We start from the raw sequence: 15,294 nt of genomic DNA, 5'->3' as shown, positions 1-15,294 counted from the left end.
TAAGCTCAAGCATACTCAATTTTGAATTAGATTTAAATTGAGTTTGAATATTCACCGGTTATTTGAAATCAAATTCACCTCGAATTGAATTATTTATTGATGAGGTGTTGTCTTTATATATCAAATTTAATTTGATTGTGTGGAAAGAAAGTTACGTAACATGATCGAATAGAAGACGAATTAATTAAGGGCCATGCATGCTTTCTTAAACACGCAACTCGACCATGAATTAGATTGTCACACACTCAAGAAATAAGACTAATAACCACTCTAATACTCATGGCCCTGTCTCTGCCTTCCATGTAATCACAATCATTCATCTTTCTTAATGCTCTTAATTCTATAAATATGTAATTACTCATAAGTAATTTAATTTGTCAATTTTGGCTTGGTGTGCCGAATAGAAATGTGTTTATGATGATGATCTCCACTTAAAATACATATTATTTTAAGGAAATTTTTCCTGTATTCTCTTACAATACACGAAACCAATGTTATAACCTAGATGCGTAGTCGTGTTTCTATTTTAAAATTTTTGGACCACATTGATCAATTTAATTGGATACCATCTTTGATTTCACTTGGATCATAATTAAAACTTGTTTAATTGCTAGATTTGGATTGATCAGGAATTGAACCAAATAAATAGTATCAAATTACAGTTCAACAATTAGATTAGATCAGTCTAATTATTTTACTAATTTTATATGGGTAAAACTCTTTTTAAAATTTTAATTATATTAGATCATCAAAGCTAATCCGGGCTTAAAAATATTGATTACAACATGATGCACACATAACGTATTCTCTTTGTGTTGATATATATATATTTTTTAATTATTTCATATGTTATATAATTAAATTAGGATCCATTCTTAATAAAAAAACTTTTAATAAGTCTTAAAAATTATATGTGTATTTATGAATATATGTGGTTGTGACTTGATTTTTAAGTTTTTTCCTTTTCGGTAAAAGACTAGTACTCTTACGCCTACATATATGTATATATATATATATATATATATATATATATATATATATATATATATATATATATATATATATATATATATATATATATATATATATATATATATATATATGTGAGCACACCATTAGAGTTTTAAGCTCAAAAGAGAGAGGGAGAGAGAGAGAGAGAGAGAGAGAGAGAGACAGAAAGAGATGGCTCTCAGGTGGATAGTCCATACAGCATGCAATGCTTTAGGCTATGATCAAAACCAACCAAACATCCACTGCAAAGAAGCTGTGGGCTACCAGAACCAAGTTCATCCACATGCACTCCTCAACAACACCTCAAAGGTCATCGCCACTAATTCATCTTCATCCTCATCCTCTTCAGGCTTCCAGATGCCCCTCCATTACCCTCGTTACTCCAAGGCAGACTACCAGAAGATGGAGGAATGGAAGGTCGACATGCTTCTCAGAGAATATGGCCTCACTTTCCAGGGCACCCTCGATCAGAAACGAGCTTATGCAATGGGCACGTTCCTGTGGCCAGATCAATACTGATTCACAAGAAGTCTGGAGAATTTAATAATATAGTTCTTCATATATATAATAAGTTTTGTTCATATATCATGCATGTATGAAGTATATGTTTTCATGGTCCTTCTACGAGACAAGGAGAGACCTTGTTGAATATGCTAATGCTATATATATGTTATGTAATTTGCTTCTTTTTTGTATGAGCTGATCCAGTTCATGTTTTTGTTAATTACATCACATTTTTCTCTTAATTTGATTAATGAATCTTAAAGCAATTTGTGGAGACTCCTTGGTCTCTTTTCTGAATTGAAGTTCTGGTTATATAAGAGCTTGCTTATCTTTGATGTAAAGTAAGAACATTTATATCAATTATTGGCTTAACTGGAGCCTTGTTCTTTGCAACATTAATGCCCTTGTAATTCCAATACAACTAAGTATATGTAAGGCCAGATGATATCACATTAGTCAATTTTGTTTGAGAGCAGTATTTGTTAAATTAATTTACAAGAAGGTTGATTGATTGTATTAGTTCTACATTCATTAATAATTAAGTTACAATTTTAACCATTAATAAATTGACTAGAATATTATGATGCAATAAAATTCACAAATTAAGATGATAAATTTATAACTAAATCTCATATTGATAAAATATAATCGATATATATTAAGTATTTATGGTATCCTACATCGTTTAATAGTTTGTCAAAATGTGTTTTTTATTTTAAAATTCAAAAGAAAATTATAATAAATTGTGAATGATTGTAAAATAGTGATTTTACAATGAACAAACTTTCATTTTAAAGTGGTTTGTCCTACAATTTAAAAGACTGCATTTCATTATGTAGTTAAATGTTTGAGACTAGAGTTTACACCTCAATCAATTTCAATTGAGTTGTGATTGCTTTGTGATAAGATCAAAACAGAAGAAAAAAAAATTGCTTAAACATAGGAATAATTATCGGAGAAGAGCCGTAATTTGAGGATTCTTGTAGAAATATCATTTAGATAAAGCCACAAAACTTATTGTTAAAAAATGAAGTTCCTTCTCAAAGTGTATAATGAAAGATAGCTTACGACAGGAGAAAAACCCAAATGGCACTTCTATTAGTATCTGTAATATTATATATATATGTATGTATGTATGTATGTATGTATGTATGCATATGGGACCTTATGGATGATGATTAATTTTATTATTATACTGTATTGTTGATGACTGTTGATAGCTAGAAACTTCGAAGGTAAAAATTATACTGTTTTCATCTTTTCTTTTCTACGAAGTGCTTTTTACAGTGGATTGATTTTTGGTGATTTTATGGCCACAATTATCTTGAAATTTCCATTTCATACCCTCCGGAAATTCAATTAGCATGGGCATATTCGTAGTTTCGTTAACAACCGCATTTCACTGTAGCAGTATTAGGACTTGTAGATAAACCAAGACAAGAGCCTTGGATCTTCGTTCACATTGTAACCCTCCAAGTGCCCACAAATTAACAAATTGGAAGACCCTTTCAAGGCCATCAATTTCTTCAAATTTCTCCTAGGAAAATACTTTGATATTGTGTTTGTTTCGTACGTAGATATAAAGAAGTAAAGCAAGATGTATGAATTGAAGCGCTTGAGCAACAGGAGCTTTCTGAAAAGGACTTTTCAGCTCCTTCTTTCAATCTCTACATTTTCTTGCATTCTTTGTTACTGTTCAGGGTTTTCTTTCTTTCCTCACTCCTTCAATGTCTACTTCTCTACATTCCTTTTCTCATTCCTGACTCATACTTTTGAGAGGAAGTACATGTTCCTTATTTGCAATGGCATCCTTGTGTTTCTAGCCAAAACCTCGGTTTCTTCTTCTTCTTCATGCGTTGGTAAAAAATTTTCATCGGGGACTGAAATGTATTCTGAAGTGAAAGCAGCGCTTCATGATGTTACGAGAACTACTGAGTCAGATTCTCTAAAGAATGTTGCACTTGCAGCCGAGGAAGACCAAGAACAAGAAGATAGTGAAGAGAAAAAGAAAGAACAAGGGTATCCGTCTAGAGAAGAAGAGCGAGAAAAGGAAGCTCTGAGAGCAGAAGGTGAAGACGAAGAAGAAGAAGAAGAAGAAGAAAAGGAAGAAGTAGTAGAAGCAACAGAAGGAGAAAATACTGAAGATACACAAATAAACACAGATGAATTGAACAAGAGAATTGAAGATTTCATAAGGAGAATGAAAGAAGAACTCAGGATTGAAGCTCAAAGACAGCTAATCACAGTCTAATTGAAGTATGAACATACATATCCGAAAGAAAGTAACAGCTATTCTGAGTTTTGGTCCAGATTTTAAGATGAAACTTATATTGACCTGTCTCTCATCTCATCTCATGTGCGTTTAGTTCATAAATTAATAATAATGTATGTTTAGTTTTGATTTTTGCAATCTCTAAGCTTCACACTTTGTTGATCAGAAGAAGTAAAATTTGAAGAATCCAACACTTTCATTCGAACGGTGCTTTGAGAATAAAGTATACGCAATAGTTTGGTTGGAAAATACTAGAATGGACTAGGGTAGGCATACCGTAAATATTATATTATATGCAAAGTAGAAACTCCACAATTTGATTAATATTATATTACTATATAAACATGATTGACAAATGCCAAGTGAATATATTTGTTTCTTAGCTTGACAATTAAGAAGGATGGTTTCAGAATGATTGATGATCCGGATAAACAATAACTAGTTTACGTAATATAATCAAAAAATTCTCCCCAAATCTATTAATGATTATGTTATTGATTAATCTGAGAGAACTATAGCCTTTGTGCAATCTTTATTATTGGACAAAAGAAAAAGTTATTTATGAAATTACATAATTGAAAATCTTAGTACAATAATAAATCATCACAAATCCTTATAAAAGTAAATGGATAATAATGTATTTTCCATTTTATAAGAAGTGGTCCTTATTTTATAACGATAAAAGATGAAAAAAATAAATTGAATAGATTATAAAGAACACTTAATAATTTAGAGAGTTTTTCTTCCTAATTTTTTAGATAAAAGGTGTATTATATCACAAATTTATATGCAAATGACAAATTGTTGTATATAGCTAATCACTTTTTAATGTTATTTCTATAAGTTTGATTAAGAGATAGTTTGACTGCACAACAAACTAAAATACTGTGTTTCAACTCGGCAATGTTATATAATATTTAGCAGCAAATATTGCCATTTGTCATGTACTACTTTGTTCAGTAAGGAAGCCAACTAAACAATGGCTAGAACTTTGCAGGTTTTCATATTCATTTCTTTTGCAAAATCACATTATTGTATTTTATTCACAAAAATCATCGTCAGGGACATGGTCACTCGCTGAAAGAAATGAATGATGTTAAATTATTCATAAGCTCCAAAGATTCAGAGAGTTATTGAGGGAAAAATCTAGAAAGCTGGACCCCATTATGATGATGATCACATAAGCTTGCAGAAACAAGTTCCATCTTGTGAGGATCATAATTCAACTATGGAACAGTGCAGCAATCGCTTAAAGAGAAACAGATGTTTAAAGTAATATAAACCTTAATTCCGATAGTTAGACCTGGCCACGGTTCATGAACCGCCGGTTTCGGTTCAGAACCGCTGGTTCACGGTTCGAAAATATAAAGACCCTGAACCGAAACCGTAACAGGACGGTTCGTCCACGGTTCGGAACCGCCGGTTCCAGTTCATGGCCCCTGTTCGGAACCGACGGTTTCGGTTCGGAACCAACGGTTTTGGTTCGGAACCGACGGTTTCGATTCGAAACCGATATTGAACCATCAATTCTAATATATGATCTTGATTTAATTTTTAAATTATTAATTACAATAATTGAAATTTAAAAGAAAGGCTTGGACTTAATTTTTCAATTAAGCTTCCTACGTATCTTCTTGGGGTTTAGAAGAATCAAAGCCTACGTAGTTCTCTTACCTTTGCATATCTAATAGCTGGCAGTACCCCCTTACCTTATCATTCACCTCCACTATCTTGAGTATTATTTCCCGTCGTCATCGAACTATCTGTAGTTAAATCAAGCGATTCTTCATTGAAGTCTACTTTTATTTCTTGTTGTCGTAATTCGGCTCTTGTCCAATCGTCCACGCATACTTGAGCTTCAATAGATTCGGGAGCCAAACTTGCTCGTCTCTCATCCAATATATTACCCCCTTGACTAAAAGCTTGTTCTACTGCGACAGTTGATACCGGTGCTGCTAGAACTTGTTTAGCAATAGCTGTCAATATTGGAAAAGTTGATGCGTGTCGACTCCACCATTCTAAAACTGGAAAGTCTTTACCTATATTGCTGTCACCAAACTCAAAAATAGTAGTTAAATAAATATCAAGCTCCGAGGTGGAGCCTAATGTTCCTCTTGGTCTTTTGCCCCTTTGCATCATAATACGATCACCATAACTCATATTTTGGGTTGATGATGGGGCAATAGGTGGTAGAGAGGAAGAAGAACCACCATAAGTTAATGCATATTCAGCATAAATTTCTTTAATTAAATTCATAATATTAGTTATAGTTAATGGAATATTAACTTCATCTAATTGCAAACATTCATAATATAATGTCAAATAATCTGTGACACCATCTAATTTAAATCTAGGATCAAAAAAACATGCAACAAGAAAAAGTTCTGGAATTATTTTATAGTAATTTAACCATTTTGTTTTCATTAAAGAAACAGCTTCTTGTAAAAGAATATCTTGTTCGGCTTCTTGTAAAGCTCCAATAATATTAACAGCTTCATTTAAAAATAAATGAGAAGTGGGATAATAAACCCCACTTAAAGTATATGTTGCATTATTAAAATTTCTTAATACATTTAAAATTTTTGAACAAATATCCCAATGTTGGGGATATAATATAATTTGTGGCACATTTTGTGAAATAAATTAGCATAATAAATCCTTATAATCAAATGACTCGTTGAGTAATTCATATGTTGAATTCCAACGAGTCGGCACATCTTTAGGAAATCTTTTTGGTCTTTTATTATGTTGTTTACAAAATTTACCCCATTCTTTCATAATTTGGGGATGTGTCCATAAATATGAAATTGCTATTTTTATTGGACTAATAAAATTATTAAGACATTCTAAACCATCTTGTACACATAAATTTAACACATGACATGCACATCTAATATGAAAAAATCTACCACCTAAATTAGGTCTGCAAATTTCAATTAATTTATTTATTGAGGCAGTATTTGAACGTGCATTATCAAATGAAATTGAAAAAATTTTATAAAGTAATTTATATTCTTCTAATATTCCTTTAATTATTCTATAAATATTATCAGCCGTATGTCGTTCATCAAACATCCTAAATAATAAAATTCTTTTTTGTAATAGAAAATCATCATCTATCCAATGACAAGTTATACCCATATAAGAGTGAACTTGCCAATGGTCACTCCAAATATCACTACATAGAGATACACGTCCATTAAAATTTGTAAAAAATTGAATTAACTCTTTTTTTTGTTTTTTATATAAACTAAATAATGTTCTTTTTAATGTATTTCTTGGAATAGTTTTATATGCAGGATTTAATGCAGTTTTACAATAATTATTAAAACCTAAATTTTCACCAAAACTAAATGCTAAATGATCTATTGCTACCATTTTTGCAAATTCTTCTTTACTTTTATTATCACTATACATAAATAAAGATTTGTGTGTAGAAGAACCATACCCGGTTATTTGTGTTTGACCTCGGCTTTGTCCCATTTTTTCCGGATGTTTTGACTCCAAGTGCCTTTTGAATGTTCCGTATCCACCTCCTTGTTTGAATTTGTAAATTCGCCTACAATAATTGCAAGCAACATCAAAATTACCATCTTCCTTTTGCATTTTCTTGAAATGAATTTTGAAAATATCGGATGTAGGAATTTTTTGAGATTGTTGTTCCATCTCCATTTGTTGTTGATGTTGTTGTTGTTGCTCCACCTCTTCATATTGGTTTTCACTTTCTTGTGAATGAAAATCATCTATAAATTGATTTTCATTCACATTTGATATATGTGAATATTGACCAAATCTTCGTGAACCGGAAGAATTTCCACTACTTGCCATTTTTTGATAATAAATAAAATTAATTATATAAATAAATTATATGATTAATTATAAAAGATAATAAAATAATAATAAATAAAATTAATTATAGAAATAAATTCTATAATTAATTATGAATTGTATAAAAAAAATTGAAATTGAAATTAATAAAAAAATAAGAAAGAATTTAATTAAATTTAAGAAAATTTAATTGAATTGAAAGATTGAGAGAATATTAAGAGTTTAAAGAATGAGAATGAGAGTTTGAAGGATTGAGTGAGAGAGTAGAGAGATTGAGATTTGAGAGAATAGAATTTAAAGGGGTATATATAGAAAAAAAATTTTTTGAAAAAAATTAGAAATAGGGGGGTAAATTGAAATTTCAAAAAATTGCAGGGGACCAACGGTCCCCTGCAAATTTTCTTCAAAAGGCAACGGTTCCCTGCGCAGGGAACCGTTGCCTTTTTAAATAAAATTCAAAAAAAAATAAAAAAAATAAAAAAAAATTTCAAATTTTTTTCGGTTCAGCACAGTAAACCGCCGGTTCATAAACCGGTGTGAACCGGCGGTTCCACGGTTTCAATTTATGTGAACCGGAACCGAACCGTAGAGCCACGGTTTCGGTTCCGGTTCCGGGTTTAGCCGGGCCGGTTTCGGTCCGGTTCACGGGCCAAACCGGCCCGTGGCCAGGACTACCGATAGTACAAAAATCAGTACAATTGAGAAGAGGATTGAACTGGGCATGCAGGGCCTGGGAAAATCTTTCATGTTGGATGAAAACTTGTCACTTGTATAGCTTGAATGACAAAGAATGGCGTATTGTTTCAATTTGTGGTTCCTGGAGAAAATTGAACTGTCATCTACGGTATGCTTGTTTGTATAGCCACCTTTCTCTTCACTGGTGAACAATAGTCAAGAGAGATCAACCCATATCACATTCCACTTAATGAAGCTACTAGTGCCTCAAAGGTACTGCAGTTGAACAAGTTGCCGAGGCTGTAGCGTATAAATCACAAATTGTTTTCACATGATTTGGGCTGCAACATAGTTTGAAATTCTTAGATGTTACCTGTTGCTCCCCAAGATCTAGGTTTAAGGGGTGACATTTTCCCTCACATTCAAACAACCAGCCTCCACTATATCAATCAGCTTCTTTAATGAACTATTGGGTATAGTTATTGCGATCAGACTTTGATGTAACTGTCAAGTGCTATTCAATATCATTTATTCCAAAAATTAGTTTCATGAGTGAGACTCTCTTATATTTATACACTAATATCTAGCTCTTTTCTCAATGTACATGAGACCACTCAATAGAATTGGCTCTTGAAGGTTTAAACATCTTTGAACTTCTAGATTTTTATAGTAACCACGCTTAAAAAATGGACCCATGGATTCAAATGCTATAGTACTTCATAATCAAATTATTTCAGGGCTAGGGAGATTCCCCAAAAGCCAAAGCTGAGACATGCTGCCTCGGTGTGGGATCCTGTTGCATATACACTAAATAGTGCAACAGTGCTGAGTTTGGTCACATATTGGAGAATTGAAAAAATGCTGATCTTGCCTTTCCTTTATCAAAGTGGCACTAAAATAACTCCAGATGTACAATTTACATTACACTAATTGATATCAATTGGTTCAAATGCAAATAACACACAAAATAAATTACATTCAGTTATCTATTATGTGACTTCAGGAGGACACCTATTGAAGTCTGTATGGCATCATATAGGACAGCTATCAGTCTCAAACGACTGTGATAGAGTTTAATTAGAGGGCTTACAATCATAACCATCATCAATATGTGATTTCATTGTATTTCCCCTTCCAACCTAACAAAATGGTTCTCATACACTCAATTCCTGGGCCACTGTAAATTAGCTGAAAGTATGCAAGCTGAAAGGAGACATGATGAAGTATTGACAATGCATTCATACTTCATGATATCAAGCAATCACTTACTAAATGTAAACAGAATCAAAACGGCAACAAAATGAAAGGGAAAAAAAAAACTCATTATTTTTCTTTGTCACTCCAGAAAACAAGTCTAGAAACACACCTCATATTTACAGAGTACACCACCTTGGTATCCTACAGTACCGTACCAGGCTGGCAAAGCCCTTGGTTTCACATTCAAGGGTTTCAAAACTTTTAAGAAGGAGAAGGAATCGGCATTGCATTTTACTATTCCCTTCCAAGTAGCTTTTCATTTCAATATCTACCTCCTCTGACAGTAAGTTGGCATAGAGATAATTTTCATTCTGATTTTCTACCATCACTTCTATCACATTTCCAATTGACTGCTTATTCTTTTCTTCGATGAATGACATTGACCTGGTGATTTTGTAGGCCACATCTTTGGTTTACATCACTCCTATATCAATCAGTTGGTGAAAGAGCAAACTCCATAGCAATTCCATCACTCTCTGGCATATCTCTAACCTCATTAAGAAGCTTCGTGAGTTCTTTTGTCAGTGCTTTATGTATATAGTCAGATCTCTCTTTTGTAATTGATGATTCTGCAAGTAGAGTTTCAGTAAGGGAATGAAATTCTTCATACCATTGTTCATCATTTTTTTGAGTTGCATGATCATAGAAAAATGCTAAAGAGCTTTCTTGCCGCCATCTACTTAAAAAATACTTATCAGGAAGTTGAAAGTAGTTCTTTACAATGAACACACGAAGAGCATGTCTACATAATATACCCGAAGACTCAAATTCCTTACAGGAGCAATGAATCTGCTCATCTTCAGGTATCCATACAACAAGACGTTCACCATCAACCCTCTTGAAATGTCGAACAAGATATGACCCGTTTGCCATTTCAGATGCAGCATACTGCATAGCTAGCACCAATTCATGTTGAAAAGCATTAAAGGCAAAAGCTGTAAGAGTCCTCCGGGCATGCTCTTCAATGGGCATGCATGTTTTTATATGCACATATTGCATATCTTGACGTTGTTGGTTTTGTAAATTGGTGGAGAAACCTACCTGCAAGTTCCAGGCAAGAGTATAAACAATTACACCATGAAAATCGGTTCAAGAATTACATGACAGTAAATGTAACTGAGATACCTGCTCAAAAAAGCTGCGTAAACATGTTTGTGCACTGAAGATTCCTCTCAGAACTGCATCTGCTGCCTTTGAGTAGGCAGATGTTGCCATCTGAGCGAGAAAGTAGCCTCTTGTGTAGGCTAATGCCCAAGACATACGAAAAGAATAGAGTAAAGCAATGTGTTTCTCTGAACCAAGGCCAAACATGGAAACCATTTCACTCCATCGAAGTTCAAAATCCTCTGGACTTTCTGTACGATATAGTGCCTCAAACTCAGATTTGAAGTGTGAAAACTGAGATCCTAGTGGCAGAGAGAGCCAACTTGATAACTTGGGAAGAATATTACATATAGACAAAACATGTTTAGTGCTAGGTAATTCGCTTCTTATAGCTTCTTTGAGCCCCGGGTCAAGATCAGTTATAATGGTCTGTGGACATCTTCCTTTCATAAAATGAACAAAAGTCTGCATCCAAAACAACAGATAAAATTGTAAAAGGAAAGAAATATGAAGGTATTTGAAATCAATTCAAAGGATCTTAGCGCAAAACCTGCAAAGCCCAAGCAAATGAACGGAGTGTTTCATCCTGCAACAAAGCACAACCAAAGAAAATTGTTCTACCATTGCTGTCAATCCCAAGCCATGCTCCAAAAATCAGACCGTAAGTGATTGACTGGTAAGAAGTGTCAAAGTAAACTACATCACCAAACATGTTGTATGCATGAACAGAGTCAGCATAAGCCCAGGCAATATTCTCAATCTTATTGTTCTCATCAACTGTAAAATCATAGACAAAGTCTTCATCCGTCACTTTTGAAGCCTTGCATGCCTCTACAAGTTCCACTGTGTCATTCTCTCTTTTCTCTGTGAGTAAAGCATCATTTCCTTGAACAACTTTTTTACGATTTTGGACAAAATTTCTCACATCCCTCTCCAAAAAAGGCAACTGACCACCTTGAATCCCCTTCTCCAGCTCCAGCACCTTCACTATGCGATGTATTGGGAACCCAGCTTTTGAAAGCAATAAAATTCTCTCTTGATCGGCCTCATGAATTTTCCTATAAGCAGGCAGGAGTCTCACTTGATCATCTTCCAAAAGTTCATGATTATGGACGTTACTAAATTGAACAACAAACCATTGAGAGACCCCTTCAACAACTTCCTTTGATAAATACATCTTCGCATCACATCCACACCGCACAGACTTCCTATCTCTGTGGTGTTCCCCACCAGGCTTCTTCCTTGTAGGAGCAAATCCAGAGCGATAACAAACAAAGTCACGTTTATAGACACCCAATTGGGGGCTCAATCTGGACCTTTCTTTCCTGATTGAAAACCCATTTTTCCGAGCAAAATTTCCATAATACTCAAATGCATCATCATCACTCTTAAACACCATTCCCACATATGGGGCAACCATAGATTCAGACATAACAGTATCATTTTTAACCAATTGGGATGCTTCTGATGTCTCTTCAGCATCTCCCTCATATGTGACAAAACATTTCCAATCTCCACATGGACATTGCTGCCTCCTCATCCATATGTTTTTTGACGGAACAGTTGTCATTAATCACACCTAATTAAGCAATATATACGAGTGTTACCAACCAATACAACTCTAGCCTCCAGCCCACTAGCTTGCATAGCATAAACCCTTCAACAAACAGATTAACAAGATACATTAAAAAGTTAACTTTTTTAGCATCGAAAACTGAACTTGAAACAAACCCATTTGAGCTAAGATTCATATCATGCAACTGGCATCAGAATTCACGGGTTTTATCATGTCTTTTGAGTTACTGTAAACTAAACTGAAAAAAATTTTTAAAAAACAAAAGAAAGCAAAGTTTTTGAACAAGTATAAAGAAAATGAAGTTTTGAAACCGCAAAAGTTTGAGAAAAGGTGTAGAGAAGTGAAAAAGTGCATACCAGTCAAAGAGAGTGAAGTACTTAAACCCTTGCTCTTGCTAGCTTGCTTCGTTCTTCGTTAGCTCTGCTCTGGCAACTCTCTTTGCTTTGTATGTTTTTTCTGACGGTTGTGCGGGTTGGGCCTTTTTGTCATTGGATCTCTGACCGGAGCTCATGAGAGAAATACTAAATACCCCCACCAATTTCGTTTATGATTTTAGTTAGGACTGGAGATGGATAGTGGTTACAAAAGACGTATTTTTAGATCCAGTGAAAGGGTCGACTTGCAAATCGATCAATCGGGGTTAATAAAAAATAATAAATATTTTTAATACAATATTATATGTATTTTCTTATATAAATTTGTGGTGAAATCACTTTATCATTAATTTAAAATAAATCATGATAAATTTATTATTACCATTTTACCCAATGATTGAATTAATTGGCTTCAACGGGCCAGTTTGGTCTGGTAATTTAAACTTCAATTAGTAATTCTCAAACTTAAATCCCGATTAACCTCAAACTCTATTTGACCCACAAATGTAATATAATGATTTCATAGTTGCGTTATTCCATATAATACTCAATGCCAACTAACACAAATTGGATTTAAACGGTGGTTTGTTTATTTATGAATATCAATATCAATATAAATCATGCAGTGAAGTGCGTTGAGATCAACGTATGCATGCAAGCATTTGACTTATATTAAAGTTGGCCACATTGTTTCACATTCTTAATGGTAATATGTAGCCACTTGGACACAATCCCGGGACTTCCCCGCTTCCTCTGACCCCTTTGTCCCAGATTTTCATTGAGTACTTTACAAGATAATCAAAATGACCCTCGACTTCTTCCGGTATGATCTTAGACTTTCAGTTGTTTAGTTCTGTTTGCGAATTCGGTTTGGGTTTTTCAGATGATTTGATTGATGAAATAATTGAATGTTTGTGAATATTGTCGTTTGTTTTATATGACTATCAATGCAATTTATCCAGGAGAGCCAATCTCATGTTAGTATTGTAGGTTGAGATCTTGCGTTCCAATTAGCAGAATTTATAACTGTTTGATCATTTTATTATGGTCTTATGGCTGAAGATGATGTTAGACAATCTTTGCTTTCCAGAAATGCAGTTCCTGCAACTGCAAATAGATCTATCTCCCTGGTGGGAAATGATATTCAATCTCTTCTACGTTTAGGATCTTCCATAGATCAACAAGAAATTAGGTTCAAGCAAGTGTTTTTGTGGCTAGTTGCTTACCTTGGAGTAGGGACAGTTTGTTTTTACCTCGTTCGGCATCATATTGAGGGTAAGAAAACAAACGGAATTTTTGATGCCATGTACTTTTGTGTTGTGACAATGACAACTACTGGATATGGGGATCTTGTGCCCCGTAGCGCGTTGGCGAAGTTACTAGCCTGCATTTATGTCTTCACTGGCATGGCTCTTGCTGGGTTCATTCTTGGTAAGGCTGCAGATTACCTTGTTGAGAAGAATGAAATTCTTTTTGTCAAGGCAATAAGCAGGATTGAAAAGGTTGGTTCAGCCGAGGTTCTTAGGAAGGCTGAGGTCCACAAAGCCAAATACAAGTTTTTAATGTCTACAGTAATGCTGTTTGTGCTTATACTTGTGGGAATTCTCTTCCTAGTTCTCGTTGAAAAATTAAAATTTGTTGATGCTTTTTATTGTGTTTGTTCCACCACCACCACTCTAGGATATGGGGATGAGAGTTTCTCAACTGGAGCGGGTCGGATTTTTGCAGTTTTCTGGATACTGAGTAGTACTCTTTGCTTAGCTCAGTTCTTTCTTTACCTCACCGAACTGTACACTGAAAGTAGGCAAAGATCAAGGATTGAATGGGCTCTTACACGAAAGCTTACATTTTCAGATCTTGAGGCTGCTGATCTTGATCATGACAGAAAAGTCAGGTATGGATAGCTTTTATGGTTGTCGACTCAAGAAATCTGCACCAGCATGTTATATCCTTGGCCCAATCTTTAGTGTTTTGGCTATATAAGAATAACTAATCTTCTGTTAGTATCCTCAAACAATGTGGGATACACACATTTATCCAACTCTCTTGTGCTTTATCGATTTGGGATATATCTATGAGTATTATATTCACTGACTTTTTCTTTCTATGCACTCACTGGTTTTATTGTAGTTGTCATTCAAATTTCGCGCATGCCTGATATAAGCTCTTGGTTTCCTGTACAACAGTGCTGCAGAGTTTATCATATATAAACTGAAGGAAATGGGGAAGATCAGCAAGGAAGATATTTCACTCCTACTGGAAAATTTCCAAAAACTTGACGTCGATCATTCAGGAACCTTGACAGACAGGGACTTAATGTTACCTTCACCATCTCAAACTCAAAGCAAACTAAGATTTTATTGGTGAAGTTAATGACAAAACCTTTCAAGATTAGCATAGTTTATCAAACATATTGAACATTTATCTTTTTTATGACTTGATTGATATTTGTAAATAAAGTCCTTAAACATAGACAATTCATTCATTCCCTACTAGTAAGGATCTATTTGAAATTCACACTTCGTAATATCATGGTCTAATTATGATTACTTGCACACAAACAAAAATTTAGCTTTGGAAGGAGAGTATTGGAAATGTTATCTGAATGATTCTATCCTGTTTGATTGCTTTCGAGAATCATGATGTGATGTAATGCCTAACTATATAACTACCTAGGATGACTGGGTGATGGA

The 15,294-nt window shown here is 34.0% G+C and overlaps 4 protein-coding genes across 4 annotated transcripts; 3 read left to right on the top strand and 1 right to left on the bottom strand.

The window, feature by feature from the left end:
* The first annotated feature begins 1,125 nt into the window (after positions 1-1,125).
* On the top strand, positions 1,126-1,757 carry LOC123218586. Its single transcript, XM_044640080.1, has one exon. It carries the CDS (start codon positions 1,183-1,185, stop codon positions 1,528-1,530), a length of 348 nt encoding a protein of 115 aa, XP_044496015.1. The 5' UTR covers positions 1,126-1,182; the 3' UTR covers positions 1,531-1,757.
* Positions 1,758-2,567: 810 nt separating this feature from the next.
* On the top strand, positions 2,568-3,766 carry LOC123218839 (histone acetyltransferase GCN5-like). Its single transcript, XM_044640494.1, has 2 exons — positions 2,568-2,622; positions 3,216-3,766. The coding sequence occupies exons 1-2, from the start codon at positions 2,568-2,570 to the stop codon at positions 3,764-3,766; spliced, it is 606 nt and encodes a 201-aa protein (XP_044496429.1).
* Positions 3,767-9,591: 5,825 nt separating this feature from the next.
* LOC123218246 (putative protein FAR1-RELATED SEQUENCE 10) lies at positions 9,592-12,740 on the bottom strand. The gene is made up of 4 exons (XM_044639539.1): positions 12,584-12,740; positions 11,202-12,308; positions 10,673-11,116; positions 9,592-10,588 (listed from the first exon to the last, which is right to left on the bottom strand). Exons 2-4 carry the CDS (start codon positions 12,219-12,221, stop codon positions 9,977-9,979), a joined length of 2,076 nt encoding a protein of 691 aa, XP_044495474.1. The 5' UTR covers positions 12,222-12,308; positions 12,584-12,740; the 3' UTR covers positions 9,592-9,976.
* A 913-nt stretch (positions 12,741-13,653) lies between these two features.
* On the top strand, positions 13,654-15,000 carry LOC123218838 (two-pore potassium channel 1-like). Its single transcript, XM_044640493.1, has 2 exons — positions 13,654-14,495; positions 14,788-15,000. Exons 1-2 carry the CDS (start codon positions 13,654-13,656, stop codon positions 14,966-14,968), a joined length of 1,023 nt encoding a protein of 340 aa, XP_044496428.1. The 3' UTR covers positions 14,969-15,000.
* The last annotated feature ends 294 nt before the right edge of the window (positions 15,001-15,294 follow it).

The sequence above is a fragment of the Mangifera indica genome, chromosome 6, assembly GCF_011075055.1.
Source record: "Mangifera indica cultivar Alphonso chromosome 6, CATAS_Mindica_2.1, whole genome shotgun sequence".
NCBI lineage: Eukaryota > Viridiplantae > Streptophyta > Magnoliopsida > Sapindales > Anacardiaceae > Mangifera > Mangifera indica.
Note: the sequence above shows the minus strand (reverse complement) of the source record. Positions and strands in the feature narration are given on the sequence as shown.